General features: G+C 39.8%; 1 protein-coding gene across 6 annotated transcripts in view; it reads right to left on the bottom strand.

The window, feature by feature from the left end:
• Positions 1-38: 38 nt before the first annotated feature.
• Positions 39-16,089, bottom strand: part of znf469 (zinc finger protein 469) — a 162,604-nt gene continuing 146,553 nt past the window's right edge. For 5 of the 6 annotated variants that reach the window (XM_018765036.2, XM_018765034.2, XM_018765035.2 and 2 more), the window contains one exon: positions 39-13,791. In XM_018765036.2, the coding sequence (XP_018620552.1) occupies positions 1,342-13,506 (12,165 nt within the window). In that variant the 5' untranslated portion in view covers positions 13,507-13,791 and the 3' untranslated portion in view covers positions 39-1,341. The remainder of the gene's footprint in view (positions 13,792-16,089) is intronic. The other variant, XM_018765039.2, reaches the window with a different exon arrangement.

Below are 16,089 nucleotides of genomic sequence, written 5' to 3'. Positions count from 1 at the left end.
TTTTGGAGGCAATTTTTTTTTTTTTACAGTACCAACTGTTTTTTTTTTTTTTTTTTTTTTTTTTTGTCCAGTTCCCATTAGAAAAATAACTGAACTGGCTGCATTCATGTATGTAGGGGAGGAACATTTAGAAGCACTGTTTTAGCAAAATATTTGTTGAACTATTTCCCTCTTTGATATAACAAACTGTTCTCTGCAGTTTCTCTGAGGAAATATATCACCTACTGTTAAGAAAAAAACAAGTCCCAAAACAGTCATTCATGAGATGCAGTTTTAATATTTTCAATAACTTTATAGAGGCACTTTGGAGGACTTAATTCTTAACCAATGAATTGCAAGTCAAGTTTCCATTCCCTTTTTTCCTGTTTTACATTATCAAAATAAAACTTTGACATTATGGATTGCACTTGAAGTTAACTACTTACAATATTATACAATATAAGATACATATGAACATATTCATAAAGCACCTTTTTAGTCTAGAAAACAGAACTGAAGGACAGACACTTTGTTGTTTTTGTTGCTCATGGTAGCGTCAGTGCATAAGAAAGGCTCCTAACATGGGCAATTTTGAGTAACATGAATGGTAATTTTTGCACCTGAGTTTCAGTATTGAAGACTTTAACAATTTCCTTTTTTCAGAACCCACAAACATTTTCAGTAAAGAATATTTTTTCTTCTCATGTTGAAACCACCAGTTAAAAAGCTGGATGAATGTAACTTTTGCACATTTAATACCTTGGGTTAAAGACTTATCTGTATTCACATTTTAATAAAGAATAACAATATAGCACCAGGTATTTTTTATATAAAAGCTAATGCAATGAATGTAAGTACAGTAAGAAAAGAGAATACATAAACTGCTAACTGGAGCTCTTGAAGAGGTGCACTGACATTGCCCAGATGTTTTGTGGACATCTTTTGGTCCTGTGTTGACAAGTAATAACTTCATAACTTCCATTATCTTTTTATAAATGTGGAACTCATGCATTTTTCTATGGAAAAATCATTTTCAAGTATCATTTCCATTTCTTTTTATATACACAATACAGACCCACAGAGCTATTGACATGGTCAACATCAGAAAATTAGAAATTTCACAGATATGCTCTGTCCACAAGTAACTGGTTTTGTCAGCTGATCAAACTTTCAGTCATCTTTTTTATCTTAATGATAAAAAAAAAAGATTAAGAAGACATTTAACAGGCAGAAAGTGACAAATTATAAGTAAAACATTTCACAGAGGAAGCCATGCAAGTTTACACAAAGAAATTGCTCTGGTTCAGCACCATGATGTCTTTTAACACATTTTTTGTTTCACAGCATCCTCTATAGCTCTGCTCAGTTCAATGATTCTGAAGTGTCTTTCCTTAAAGGAATCTTAAAGCTGGTGAGTTTTTGGCCAAATAGTTGGTTCAAGAGGTGATTCTGTGACTCTGCTGTCCGAAAAGTGTGTGACTCCAATGGTCTCATCCCAGTAAGGGATCTGCACTTACTCAAGGAACTGTTTACAGAGGAAACTGATGTTTTGGACGATGGAAGTTGCAAATGTCTTCCTATCACTCCTTTTTTCCCTTTATGATCCCTATTTAGATCCCTATTTAACTGTTGTACATTTTCAGCCTTTTTTAGGAGACGGCTGTTGAAAAGGTTTTTCTTTGTCTGTGAGTTTAGCCCCTCAGTTTTTTGCCTGGGAATTATTTTGTTAGTAGCCAAGTCATCCCTCACAGATGAAAGCACAGGACAGTCATTGCCAGCATCACCTTTCTTGTGGTTGCCAGTGCTTTCATTCTTATTGGAACTCTGAACTCTCAGTTTTTTTGTGTTTCTCATGTCCACATCAAAGTTCTCTCTTGTTGCAGTGGTGGACATCTTACAGTTCTGATGTTCCTTTATTTCTTTCCTCTTTTTCTGCTTGATCTGTGCCATGGACTCTGCGACAGGTTTTAGGCTACTGTCAGACTCTTGTTTAGCTCTTTCACTAAGCTTCAGTAGAACTTTGTCCTTGGCCAGACTGTCGCCTTGTTCAGTGTTACTCTGGGGCTTTGGTACTTTCTGCTGACTTTCAGTTTTTTGTATGTCACTGGAATGATGTTTTATATTGCCCACCCCAGTTTGGTCTGTGACATAATCTGCTGATTTCTGCTTAATTTCTCTGCAGTTATGTGAGTCAACTTTAACTAAATTTGAGGCCTCTGAAATTAGGTTTGTACACGTATCTACAAATAAATCTTTAGGGCATCCAGCTGGAGATGTCCTCTCTGCAGTGGTTGAATTGAACACTTTAACAGTCTCAGGTGAATTTGTAACATTTGCTACATGGTCAGGGCCTTTGGTCTGAATCACGGGTGACTCTGTGGCAGAAGTAGCACCCTCAGGTGTACAGGTAACATTGGTGCAGCCTGAAGTCTGAAATAAATCTACCTTGTTGATTAAGGAAAGGTCTTTGGATAATGGCTGTTTTGCACTGGTGCTGCTTTCTGAATATTCCTGGGTGGTGCTACAGTCTTTCAGAGATGGCTGATTCTCATGTTGATCTTTTGCAGATAACATGATGGCTTCTTTTTCAGTTTGGCTGCAAGTCACATCCTTTGCATTAATTTTGTTTTCTGAGGGGGATGTGGCACACTGTTCTTCAATGCTGCAGGTTTCCATAGTGGAAGCCTCTTCAGAAGGGCAAGAAAATCCACTCATCTGCGATTTTTCCACTGAAGGAAAAAGGCTTCTAGAGTCTGAAGTCACAAAAAGCGGTGACTTCTGAAATGAAGGGAGGATCTCAGGGAAGTCATCTACACGGTCTTCAGTTTTTATGCTGGTGTCCTTGTGTTCAGAAAAAGAGTTACTGGTAAATAAATCTGATGTAGGAGTGACTACAGACTTTTGTACCTCTCCCTCTGCACTTTCACTAAACTGCAAAGCAGAAATACTTTCAAAACTGGCATCCAGATGATTTTCTACAGCTATTTTTCTCCTCTTGTTGGGTAAAAAGTCAAATTCTTCATCATTGGAATAGCAAGTAGAAAGCTTATTGGGCCTTAACACCCCTCTGAATTTGAAGATCTGATTTCCTTCTGTCAGGTGTTTCTCCATGTGCCGGTCAAATTGTTCTTTTTTGGAAAAGGTATAGTTACAGGTGCTACAAATGAAGGACTTCTTAATGACATGCATGACATCAGCACAGAGCTCACATGTATACAGTGTGGTGTGCTTGGGGTCTTGTTCTTCTATCTCCTTGTGTACACTCTTCAGATGATCTTTCAGCTCCTTTGCATCTTGGTAAAAAATTGGACATCTATGGCACAGAAAAATCTTTTGCAAACTGTGCACCACTAAGTGCCGCTGCAGCTTGAAGGGTTTGGGGAATTGCTTGCCACAGTGATGGCAGTCTCTGGAAGGATCTTTACAGTTGGGATGCATTTCAATGCTCCTTTGTGTACCCTCTGCTTTATTTACAACCTTTGGTTGTGAGGGTGTAGTCTGTTTTCCATCATCCTCCGATTGTCCATCAGTTTTCACGTCTTCAGCTTCATGTACATCCTTGGTCTTTGACTTCTGTTCCACATTCTCTTTGATTGCCTTCCCTGCATCCTTGGACAATATTTTACCTTTTTCTCCCTTGCTGCACTTGGTAGGTCTGTGCTGCATGATAGAGGTGATGAAATTCTTTACTGCTGTCTCTTGCATAAAGCAGCCTGGCAAGCCTAAAATTGAGCTCTGTGTCTGGCCTTTGCGGGCAAACTGTGTGGCATGCTCACGTAGATGCTCATTGTACATCCACACATCTGAAATTTCCTTAAGACACATGCCACAGGTCCAGATACCTGCTTTATTCTTGGCATGCTTCTCCCTAAGGTGGTCTCTCAGCTGCTCCCGGGAGCTGAATTTGCGTTGGACACACATGTAACAGGTAGGGGGTGGAGAGGGATTGTGAGAAAGCTTGTGGAAGTTGAGCTCCCCTAAAGTGAGAAACCATGTGAAACACACTTTGCACTTGTACTGTTTGTCCCTGAGCTTGAGTCCCCCCTCAATCCGTTTTCGCCCTCTGCGTTCTGTTGGCTTCTTAGTGGACTTCATGTCATCACTGACCTCCATATCCTCATTTGTAATTTGTACATCTAGTGGAAGGTTTTTGCTTGGTTCATACAATGACATTTCAGGAAGCTGGAATTTAGTGTTAAGATTCTGGATGTCTATGTCATGAAAGTTAGAAATATCTTGTATTTCACTGGAAATTGGATTTGCAGGATCTGAGAATTTCTTTGGGCAGTTTGAAACTGGATGTTCTGACTTCAATGCAATTTGAGTGTCAGATGACAGTACAGTTTCTGTCAGGACATCGGATGTACCCCAGTTTATGGCTGCCTTGCAGTTAGTGAGGTTGGTTGGACTTGAGAAACCCTGTATGCCTAAACCTTCACTATCTTCAAGAACACTACTTTTGTGGCCTTCTAACCTGTCTGCTTTGTAGACCATTTTGTCAAACTCATTTTTTAAAGTGCTTTTGTGACACATGTCCAACATTATGGCATGGTCCATTGATATAGTTTCATACTTGCAACTATCTTCCACATGAATCATTATTTCAGTGCTACCTTGAGTCTCTGAATGTTTTTCATTATCTAATGATACACTGGAAGCAGGATGGGCTTCAGGTACAGGAAGAATAGGGTTGATCTGCTGCTTTTTATTCCGTTTCCCATAAACCCTTGTGCACTTTTTCCTAATTATTGCTTCATCTCTGGGAAACAACTGGGAAAAGTTGTTTTCATCATCAAGTAAGGCCTCCAGGCCTAGGGTTGGTTGCACTGTGCTTGGTGAGGAATCTTTAAAACAAAAGCAGTGACTATCTATGGCCTCTGTCAAGCAGGAGTTTTTCTCACATTTAATCTCATCAGGACCTTCTCCAAATGTTTCTGTGCTGACACTTTTCTCAGCATAAATCACCTTTGGATCAATAGTTTCTTTAATGCCAGGAAAGTTACTTCTAGTGCTGCTGCAAATTTCATTATTTTCCGTTTCACCTCCGTCTATCATTCTGAGAGGTTCTGTTCTGCTCTCCTCATTAGTCACTGTTTCATTCTCCTTAATTACAACACATCCTTTGTATTGACAAGAATCCACTGAAGTTGTGTTTGTTTCTGCATTGGCCTTAAATTTTAAGTCTTTGGGTGTTTTTTCATTTTCATCTTGATTTTTATGCTGTTTACTACATGACTGTTGAGGTGGGGTGAAAAAATTTGGTGTAATAGCCTGTAAAATATCAGTTTTTAGTATATTGAGCAAGTCATCTGAGAACTGCTCTGGATTTATGTCTTTACTTAACAAACTCTTGTTAGTATCCACTTTCCTGTTTTTCTGTACTTCACAGCTTTTTGAAATTCTTGCCATGGAAGGAAGGACTCTTTGCTTTTCTTTGTCTTCGAGGATCATCAACCGAGTTGTGTTAGTTCCTTCACAGGACAATTGAATCTCCTCTTTACTGAATCTGTAAAATGGTGCATTTGCTTCAGATGATAGCTTGTTACGGTTTTCCTTGTTTTTCATTTGTAAACAGCCCTTATATTCCAAGCCTACAGGATCATCTCCAGATCCTGTTTCTACAAACAATGTTTTTTTATAAATGGGCACACTTTCTTGATAATTTGTATTTAAACTTTCCAGGCCTGTGCTCCCATCTTTTTTTGTTACATGTTTCATTGCTTTATGTCGTTTTAGGCCTGGCAGGGTCCGAAAACATGCAGAACAAATTTCACACAGTATTGCTCCTTGTCTGCAAGCCTTCTCGTTCTTTATTACTTTTGAGGCTACATTCTGATTTTCTGAGTCACTATAAAACCTCTTTGCATATGCTTTAATTCCCTTACATGTTCCGCCTTTTAATTTGAAAGATTTGGTATGTCTTGATAGTCCAGAAGCTTCTTCAGGACACACTGAAGAGGTTTGGAAAGTTTCCTGATCAGTAGATGGACTTTGTCTTTGGGAGGATTCATCAGATTCAGATAGGTGCATATTTAAGTCCAAGTTTTCTACCTCTGTTTTTTTAAACAGGCTACTGTGTAAGTCTGTATAGTCAATAGTTTCAAAAGCAGAGTGACAAAGGTCTGCATCATGAGGCACTTTGGATGATAATTCCAATACAACATTCATAATGGGAGAAGTACATCTCTGTTTGCCACAAGGGCAGCATGGTGTTGAACAGGAGCACTTTGAGTTGTTTTGTGTACTACTGTTTTGTAAAGCTGGGTCAAGTGAACAAATCTCTGTTGTGGTTGCTGATGAGTTTTTGTCCATTTGTACTGTGTTGACAGAATTTATTGATGTGCTGAAAGTCAAAGGCATGGCAGCACCAAGTTGCCACTGATCAGGGATATCTTTAAGGCATGTCTTGAGGACATTCTGTACTTTGGTGCTTTCATGTAAACCAGTAGATATATCATTGCATTCCTCAAGGTGATGTGATAATTCAGGCATTTCTTTAAAATCCAGTGGAGTTTCTTTTGATTTGTATAAGGTCTCCTGATTCCTTTTCTGCTCATTTGGCAGATCTGCCTTCAGTGTCTGTTCATTGTTTATCAAACAATCATGCTGTTCATATGTGCTGAGCAGGGAGAGGTCAGATGGAATTGAAGCTTCACAGTCAGGCCCAGAGTTTTTCTTTTCAGCCATTTCAAGGTCCACAATTAACAACTCTGGTACCCCAGAATTTGGTGTCACAGTGGACTTAATTAACTGTTTTTCGTTTTTGTTAATTTCATGGTTATTTCTAGCTAGGGACAGTGTTTCAAGATTGTTCCACAACCTCTTAGACTGGCACTTATTTAGTTCCCCAGGATCAGTAACAGAATGGAGCAAAGAGTTTTGTGGTGTGAAGCTAGGCAGGGCATTTTCACAAGATGTGCCATTCTCCTCTATGCTTAATATGTTCTCTCTGCATTCAGCATGTACAGAAGTCATCATTTCATTAGAGGGAACTTGCTGGGGGTTGTCTCCAAACTCAGAAATAACTTCAGACTTTGAGTTATTTTCAAAAGCACAGTCAATAAGTTGAATTTTTGCTAGTGTACTACCAAGCTCTGCAGCAGTCAACAGAGGTCTTTCACTGTCCATATGTTTCATTTTAGACACAGTTAACTCACAACCAGGGAGGACTGAGTCTTCTGAATGGGAGGGGAGAACCTTTTGTAAATCCTCATGCACCACTGTTTCCTTGATTTTATCATGTGGGTCATTCTCAAGCAGGTCATAAACAGTAATGTCATGTCCTGCAGATCCCAGTGTTATTTCCTGACATGAAGGAGAAATGAGAGTTTTAGGTTGGTTGTCTGAAGTTTTAGGTGTTTCTTCTGTATATTTTAAGATTTTGGGGTTGTTCTTCCTGTCCTCTGATGCAATGGAGACAGGCAGAGAGTGGCTAATACGCAAAATTGTGTTATGGCCACCTTCGATATGTTCCTTTTCGTTGTGTTTGTTAGGGCTACGAAGCTGTTTCTGAGAAATAGGCTCTTTGCTTTTAAGGATTTGTTCATATTCCTCTGACTGAAGTTTTTCTGAGGCCCCATATATAACATTTTTTTCTTTGATTTTTTCTTCAATAAATTGAAATTCATTGAGTTCTGATTCTTTTTCATTTATGTCAATTTGGCTTTTTTTGGTGTCAGAAAGATTCTCTTGGAACATTATATTTTTACACTCTTTGGATGCTAATTCAAATACTGTGACTCCTCCAGTAGTATCTCTCTGGTTTGGTGACAGTTCACATTTTGAATCCAGTAAACACATAGAGTTCTCAAATTGAAAAAGCATAGCATCATGCTTTGGAGGCTTTTGATTCCCAGCGTCATTAATTTGAGTGAAATGTATTTCATTGTGATGTTCTCTGACAGCTGTATTGTCTTTGCATGGCTGCTCTGGGTTTAGAAATTCAGAGAAATGTGAGTCCTCTAACTCACCAGTTAAACATGGTTTTTTGAGAACAGTGTCAGAAATTACCTCAAGACATTTCATGAGGTTCTCAGTATACATTTCACTGTCCAATAGTTCATCAGATTTTTCTGCAAAAGATTTATTGAGCACCTCGGCATCCTCTGTTATTTGCTTTAAAGGTGACTGTACATCTCCCCCTGTAGTTGCTGAAGATGGATCTTTAGCACCGCTGTGATCATGAATTGGAGTGTGCACACAGTGCTGTCCTTCCAACAACCCAAAATTAAATGGACTGGACCAAGAAGGATCTGTATCAATGTATGTGTCCACCAAGTTTGTATCAGCTGTTACCATTTTGGCACATTCAACAGTTTTGTGGACTGATGTTCCACTTTGGTTATTCCCAGCTTCATGGTCCAGTTGCAAAGAAGATGATTTGTTGTTTGTCAAGTGCTTGGAAACTTCACTTGTACTTGAAGAACTATTCTGCTTCTCGGTCTGGAGTTTGCTTTCTAGCTCTGACACAATCTTCTTTATCTCTAGCTCATCCTCAGAGACTGTACTAGTGGGATTGGTGTCATAGTCTAAAATCTTGTCTGGCAGAGTCATCTGCAAACCAGAGTTAGTTTTTTTCGTGATTCCCTTTTCAAAAAGGTCTTTGAATTGAGGACCCTCATCTCTTAGTATAGATGTCACGTCAGTCATCAGACTCCAGTCTTTGTTTCTCAAATATGAAGAGAAAGCTGGATCAAAGAGCTCTTTCTTCTCTGACCTGGTACCAAAAGAGTTAAAGCCTTCATTGTTTACTGATATATCTGTGTAGAGGCTACTGTCAAACCCTGCCGCTGTAATTTCTCCGAATAATGAAGATGTGTCAAATTGGAGTGGTGACTTTACCAGGCTCTGATCTGGTTCTGTAGGGCCAGACCTAGCAATTTCCTTATGTAAAGCAAGGTCCTGCATTTCTGGTGGATGCCTGTGCAACCTCTCCATAGGAGGTGTGCTCAGTATTGTGCTCTTATTTTCTAGGTGGCAGTTAAATCTTTCAGGCTCTTCTTTGCGTCGGACTTCTGGATTTTCAGCATTTGGCAGTAAATCTGTATTAATATTAGAAAATTTTCCACCACTACTTTTATACTCTGACTTCTCAGCATCAAAGATGTCATTTTTTTGAGTTCTGCTGGTTTGGTTGGTGTCTGGCATTACTTCTACTGCCAACAATTTAGAGTGAGGTCCAGAAGTGGAGGAATCACTGACCAAGCTTTTAAACGAGTCATTAAATACTCTGTCCTTTAGAAGATTTGAGCATTGTTCAGTACTTTGTGCCATGCCTGTTAAATCAGTGCTGCAGTGTTGCTCCTTTCCCTGTGAAGACACTCCTATGCTGTTGTACCTTTTAAAGCTTTTGTTGCCATTGATGGTGTTGTTTAACTCAGACTTTTTCTCCATACCTATTCTACACGAGTTCAAGTTAGCAGAAAGGAGAAACTTAGCAGAGCCATATCTCTTAGTGTTTCTGGAGAATAACTGTGATGATGTTTTATTGGGTTCCTTGCATGTCTCCACTGTTGATGTCTCATACACATCATGCACATAATAATCCATGAGTACTACATTGCTGGAGCTAATTTTCTTCATTGCCAACCCTTTTTCACTGTCAGAGTCTGTGCGATCTGTGTTTTTGGGGCTATAGACGCTCTCACAGGAAATGCTGGTTGGTGTGCTGTGTTCACTGCTTGTGGAAGACCTGCTGCTTCTTCTTCTCCTCACTCTGCAGCTGGAGATTTGTTTTGTTGTGGATGGAGAAATGTCCTCTGTTACTTTAACTTCCAAGCTTTCATTGGACTCACAGTTCCATGGAATTGATTTTGATTTACTACTTCTCTCTCCGCCCTTGTATTCCTTTGAATACGTATATTTGTAACGCCGGCTATGCCCTAGTCGACCACGACTTACCATCTTCAGGGGTCTACAGTCCTCATCTGAATCTGACACATAGTCATACTCCTCAAACTTTGGGTCCTGTGCAGATGGAGTAAGTTTCTCCATTATGAGGGAAAATTGTTGGTTTTTGGTAGCCTTAGCATGGAGTTTATGAAGCTTGTTCTTCTGTTGTACTATTTTGTGGATTAGTTCTTTGCTCCAAGTTCCGCCACCTGCTTTCTTCCTCTTAGAATCCTTCACTCCAGTTTTCCCAGAGTTTCGTGTACTACAAGAGACTCGAGGAACAGATGATTTGACTGAGGAATAGCTTTCCTGGAAAGTTTTGACTGTCGATCTTTCCGTGAACCTACTGGATAGGAAAAATCGTGCATCTTCTTTGCTTGCTTCTGCACTACTGTCTGTTGAATGTCTCCCTTCTTTCCTAATCCCAAATTGCTCAAAGGATTTCTCTGGTGAAGCATCCCTAAGTTTACACCGAGGAGTCAGTTGATTCACATAAGCTTTTTCCTTTAGTTCAGAGTCTATAAATGATTCCTGCTGAACCTTTTCCAGAATGCTTGTTTTGTTTTTATTTTTAGTATTCAAGCTGTCCCTGTCAAGCTCCTGTAGACATTTCCCCTGTGACTGAGATCTGTCATCATCGACATCTAAATGTTTGCTTCTGCTGTCATACATCATGCAGTCTTTAGTTTTCACCACCTGCACGCTTCCTGTGACTTTAGCAGTAGTAAGTTCATCATCTGCAAAAGCATCTATAAAGCTGCTGTCAATCTCTGCATTATCTGATTGATATCCCAGACCATTTAAGGCTTCTGTGATAAGGCTGTCCAGTTTAGCATCATCCATCTCCAAATCAGGAATTGGAATAGGAAGGTTGCTAGTAACATTAAACACATTGGGCTTGGAGGAGTCATCCTTTGGTTCTCCTTTGATCTCACTGTCAGACATTAGTTCTCCATTCTTGTTCAGCCCCAACAGGGATAAATGCAGGTCAGATGGATACTTTGACAAAGTGAAAGTTGTACCAGTGGTCTTTGCAGAGTCAGTCTGACATTTTCTTGAATCCTCCATCTTTGGCTCATTTTTAAATTCATTTTTATGAGTCAATGTGTGATTTCCACAGTATTGCTTATGATCAAGAAAAGAAGCCAGATTATTGAAATTCTGATCACATTGTTTGCAGGTTAGAAGAACATCCAGCTGGTCAAGATTGGCTGTGGCTAAAGAGCTAGCAAGAAGCTGATGTGCTGAATATGATGGAGGGGGTTTGTGCTCAACTGGAATGCTGTGCATACAACTCTTAACGCTGTCCATAGTGGACCTATACTTGATATTGTGCAAGCTGCTCAATGCATCTTCTTTGACTCTCTCTGAGGTGTTAAGAAATGTCCTTGACAAGTTAGTGTGAAAGTGTTGAAAGTCTGAATTAAGATGATCTGATGGTGTCAAGATCTTCCCTTGGTGTTGTTGGTAAAATGGAGGGGGTGGACCACGTGTGGGAAGTTGGGTGTCTTCAGAACTGATGACAGGGCTGTTAGAAGTCGGAGAAAGGGAAGAGCAGGTACTGCCTGAAGTAGCATTCTGCAAAGGGGATTCACATGGGGATAAACCCACAGGTGGAACCTGCAAAGGAGCATGGTTGTTAGTTCTGGATGTTGCTCTGCACAATTGTTTCTGTTCAAAGTAAAAAGGCTTACTCCTAGTGTCACAAACCTGAGAGGTGGTAACTTCTGCATTAGCATCATAAGGAAACACAGATGTGTTATTACAGTTCTGCTTGATACTCTCTTGATGATTGGTAAAGCTTTCGTCAGGTGTTTTACTGTGAAAGCTGTCTGGGCTGTTCAGGGAGCCATTCCTATGTGGTTCGTTCACATCCTGCCAGTCTGAGGGTGCTGCCAAAAATGTCAGCTTCTGGTTGCTCAGCTGCCTTGATAGTTCTATCCTGTTCTGTTTCGGCATAACTGATGTTAGATGTATCTGTTGCCAAGGCATTTTTCTGTTTTTGGGTCCATGCAGCTTCTGTTCAACAGTTGGCTGACAGTTAAACTGATTCTTATCATTTGGGTTGGCGTGTAAAGACAAGGAATTGTGGTCAAATGAAGAGGAAACCTTATCCCCTTCCCAAGTTTGTGACAGTTTGCTTACATTTTTATTGGTTATGCAAGGGATGCTTTTTTCAAAGGGTACTGTTCCCATATGCATAGTGTTAACTAATGAGCTGTTGTAAGCTTTATTTGTTAACTCCATTTGGGAGTCTAGATTTTGAAGGTTTCTAGCATGGTGACTGTTTCCTTCAGCCAGTATTCTCTGAACTGTGTCTTTGGGAGGACAGACACTTTTGCTGACTGACACTAGGGTCACACCTGTGTTGTCCCTGAAAGTGGTTGGATTGTCATTGAGACAGCTGTTTTTCTGTTCTAACTGGTTGGAGCTTGAAATTAAACTCTCATTATCAGACGTGTGCTCATTCCTGCCCTTGTAGCAATGCAAGGAGGGCTGTGGTCCATGTGGAGAATGTAGGAACTGTGCATGTTGAAGGGGCTGAGGGTAAGCCGTTCTTCCCTCTGGCTGCTCAACATCAGTCTGGCTGTTAGATTGTGATTCCTCTTGCCCGTCCCCTGAGGAATGAATGAAAGGGCTTTGACTCATCTGGGTTGCTGCCACTGAAATGTCTATGTAGTCCTGGGGATGACTGCTCTGGTCACAGGGGTAGGGGTCAGTAGCTGACTCCTGCAGTGATGAATATTCATACTGAAATGGCAAAGGCACAAAACTGGGACTTGATTTATTTCCTTCGGTAAAAATACTTAATTTATGAGAGGAACCTCCATAGTTAACACCACTGAATGTTTTTTCTGTAGGCTGCCAAGAATTGGTACCATTAACCTGAAATTCAGGTTGAAGTAACTGACCGCCTGGCTGTGTGCTACTGCTGCTACTGTTCTGGAGAAGCCCCAGCTGCTGTGTGGTGGCTGGATGGTGTTGGACAGAGGCACTTCCTGTTGTGCTTGCTGGCTGTGAGGTATAGTTAGTGGAAGTAAAGCTTGAGGAGGCCTCCTGGATACATCGACTATAGCTGAGCTCTTGCTGCTGTAACTCAGCCTCTCGCTCAGGAATGCTGGGTACATGGAATCTATAACTACCCGAGATGGGTCCCCTACTGGCCTCAAGCTTCTTCGGTGGTGTAACCTTCTGCTGTGGATAGGCAATGCCAATGGCTGGTTTGGAACGGTGATTTGTTATGCTAAGTCTGTACAGCTGTTGAGGATTGCTGCGCTCTGACTTCCCAGATTTCTTGCCCTTTTCTCTGGTTTTTTTTCCAGTAGGAGAATGAGGGCATCCTTTGTTGCTGGGCCATGTCCTTTCATCACTGGAGAACTTTGGTCGATTTTGCAGGGATTTAAAGTCAATTTTGCCTGTTTGCTGTGGCCGGATTATGGCTTCACGCTGAGAGTATTCCTTCTCTTTGGCTGCAAATTTAGTTCCACTAATTAACAAACCCCCACTCCTGTAGTGTTCTCTGTTCTCCTTTCTTGTTCTCTCACTGAATTGGTCAAGCAAGACTCTTTTGTCCTGCTCTTTGGAACCAGTGTCTGATTCTTTGATAGGGTAAGCATTCTGAGTCTCTCCCGTCATGGTACAGGTGTCGTAAGCAGGCAAATCTTTAGCTGTGCTGCCTTAGTGCCTGGAGAACTATGCCCATACTCCGAGGCATTGTGCTTTTGTGTCTAGATTATCAACCTGCTGGGCTGTGTCTGGATAACAATCCTTCTATGGTCTATTTCAGTTGAGTACCAACAACGTAATTGTACTTTATCAAACTTGACAATTAACAACCATTTGGTCCTGTAGTTGGCTTAGAGGGTGTTGATCGCTGAGTTTTCATCTCCCTACAGCACTGTTCTATACCACAATGGAATCCTGTAGAAAAGAAAGGAAAATGTTAAATTCAGCATAATTCTTTAACCTTTATCTGCTGAAATAAGTTGCTTAATTAGATAGTGAAATATTAAAATTTATCATTGGCAGGGAATGAAGAGAGAAGGTGTCAATTTCAACGTCTTGCAATACCAAGATCAGTGGCCTCACTAACAAATGATTTATCTTTGTTATAGAGAGGCTAAAGTTGCTGCTTTTGCACTGAAAACTTACATTTATTAATTTCTCCAAAGCAACTTACAATGTTAAACTACTTACAATTTTTTACCCATTTATACAGCTGGGTAATTTTACTGAAGCGGTTTAGGAAAAGTACCTTGCTCAAGGATACTACAGCTAGAGGGGGGATTTCAGCCTTCAACCTCTGGGTCCAAAGACAGTAGTTTTAATCATTATGCTACAAGCTGAAAGTGAGACATTTCTGACAAAATATTCAAATTATGTGAGCCCAGCGTAAAATAGTGACCCATATATCCAGAGCAGGTAGGGTACAACTGTAGGAACAACCGTAAATAATAAATACATAAAGACAATATTTTAACACATGCAGAACTAACATAATGGATAATATTACAAGTCCTGCATGACAGTGCAGTAAACAGACATACTACTTTTTATTCTGCTGCAGGTAGCATACTAGTTAGTCACCTTGCACTTAATGGACTTGCGTTTAAATCCCATCTCCTACTGTAATAGCATGTTGAGCATAGTACTTATCTTGAAATGGTACAGAAAAAGTGCATAAATAGGTAAGTAATTTAAACGGCAAAACATTGTGAGTCCCTTCAGAGAAAAATGTTAAAATGAATAAAGGAAATGTCCTAAGGCTGCAAGATAGTGCACTGGATGGCACTAGTGTCTCACAGATTGTTCAGTCCCTATCATTCTGTGAGGTGTTTGAATGTTCTCCTTGTGTGAGTTAGTTTTCTTCAGGTGCTCTGACTTCATCCTAAAAACATGTGTTTCAGGTTAACTGGTGATTGTAAATTGGCCATAGTGTGAGTATATGTATGTATGTTTCAGGTTGCTCTGATGTAAATGGGTGAATGACTGTAGATAGTTTAGTGGAAAGAGAAATGTGACTTTCAGAAAATTAGGACTTTTTATAAAGTAAAATAAAAAATAAAAATCAGTTACAAATCAAAATTGTACAAACTGTAATTGTATTTCTATGTTTGTTTTTGTATTACATTAGTTTATTTTATAAGGGACAAATGTTTGTAGGAATGTACCATAGCATATCTAAACAGCCTAAATTGAATTGTAAATAGCCTGATGTGCACAGATCAATAGTGGGGCAAGTGGTAGCACAGTGGTTAGCGCTGTTCCCTTTAGACCCAAAGACCACAAGTTTAATCCACACCTCTGGCTATAGTACCCTTGAGCAAGCCATTTACTCTAAAAAATTGCTCCAGTAACATTATCCAGGTGTATAAATGGGTAATTCATTTTAGGTAGACTAACATTGTAAGAAAATTTTGAGAAAAAGCATCATCTAAATGAATAAATAATATATATATATATATATATATATATATATATATATAAATAATAAATCATGTGATTAAATTTTCATAAAAATACTGGAGGTGCTTAATTTATTTTAGTCTATCCTAAAACACATTAAAGCAGAAACAAACCTCTTTCCCATTAATAAGTCAATTCATTTAATTGAAAAGCTACTTTACTTATATGCATCATGATCATTAGCAGCTGTTTAAATGACCTATCATATTTTCTGATCTTCTCACTATTACAGGTATTCCTTGAATAGAACAAGTTAAGATTAACACAGTCCAACTGAAATGAATACAGTTTGGAAATGATACATTGAGGCTAATGCATTCAGACTAATTCTACTCATATTCAGTTTTTTGGCACAGTTTTCCAGGAGAATCCAGGTTTGACCATTTTACCTCATAATGTCATGGCATTTGGAAGTGTGGCTGGAGCAGAGATTTTAGAACTGGATACCCTTTTTGATGTCAATCTTCACCATTTAACCTGGGCTTGCAGCTGGTGCTGACTAAAGGGCAATTTAACACCAATAATTCACCTGAACTGCATGTCTTTGGACCTTGGGAGCAAACCTGAGTACCTGGAGGAAACCCAAACAGACATGTGGTGCACATAGAAACTACACACAGACTGAGCAGGAATGAAACCCAATATCTCCCAGAACACCCAGGTGCTGTGAGGTGGCAGTGCTACTTCCTGTGCCACCGTACTGTCCTTCATGCCTTCAGACCAAAATATTTCAGTAATGCTGGGAAGAATTCA

Source organism: Scleropages formosus, chromosome 7, assembly GCF_900964775.1.
Source record: "Scleropages formosus chromosome 7, fSclFor1.1, whole genome shotgun sequence".
In the NCBI taxonomy this organism is placed as follows: Eukaryota; Metazoa; Chordata; class Actinopteri; order Osteoglossiformes; family Osteoglossidae; genus Scleropages; species Scleropages formosus.
Note: the sequence above shows the minus strand (reverse complement) of the source record. Positions and strands in the feature narration are given on the sequence as shown.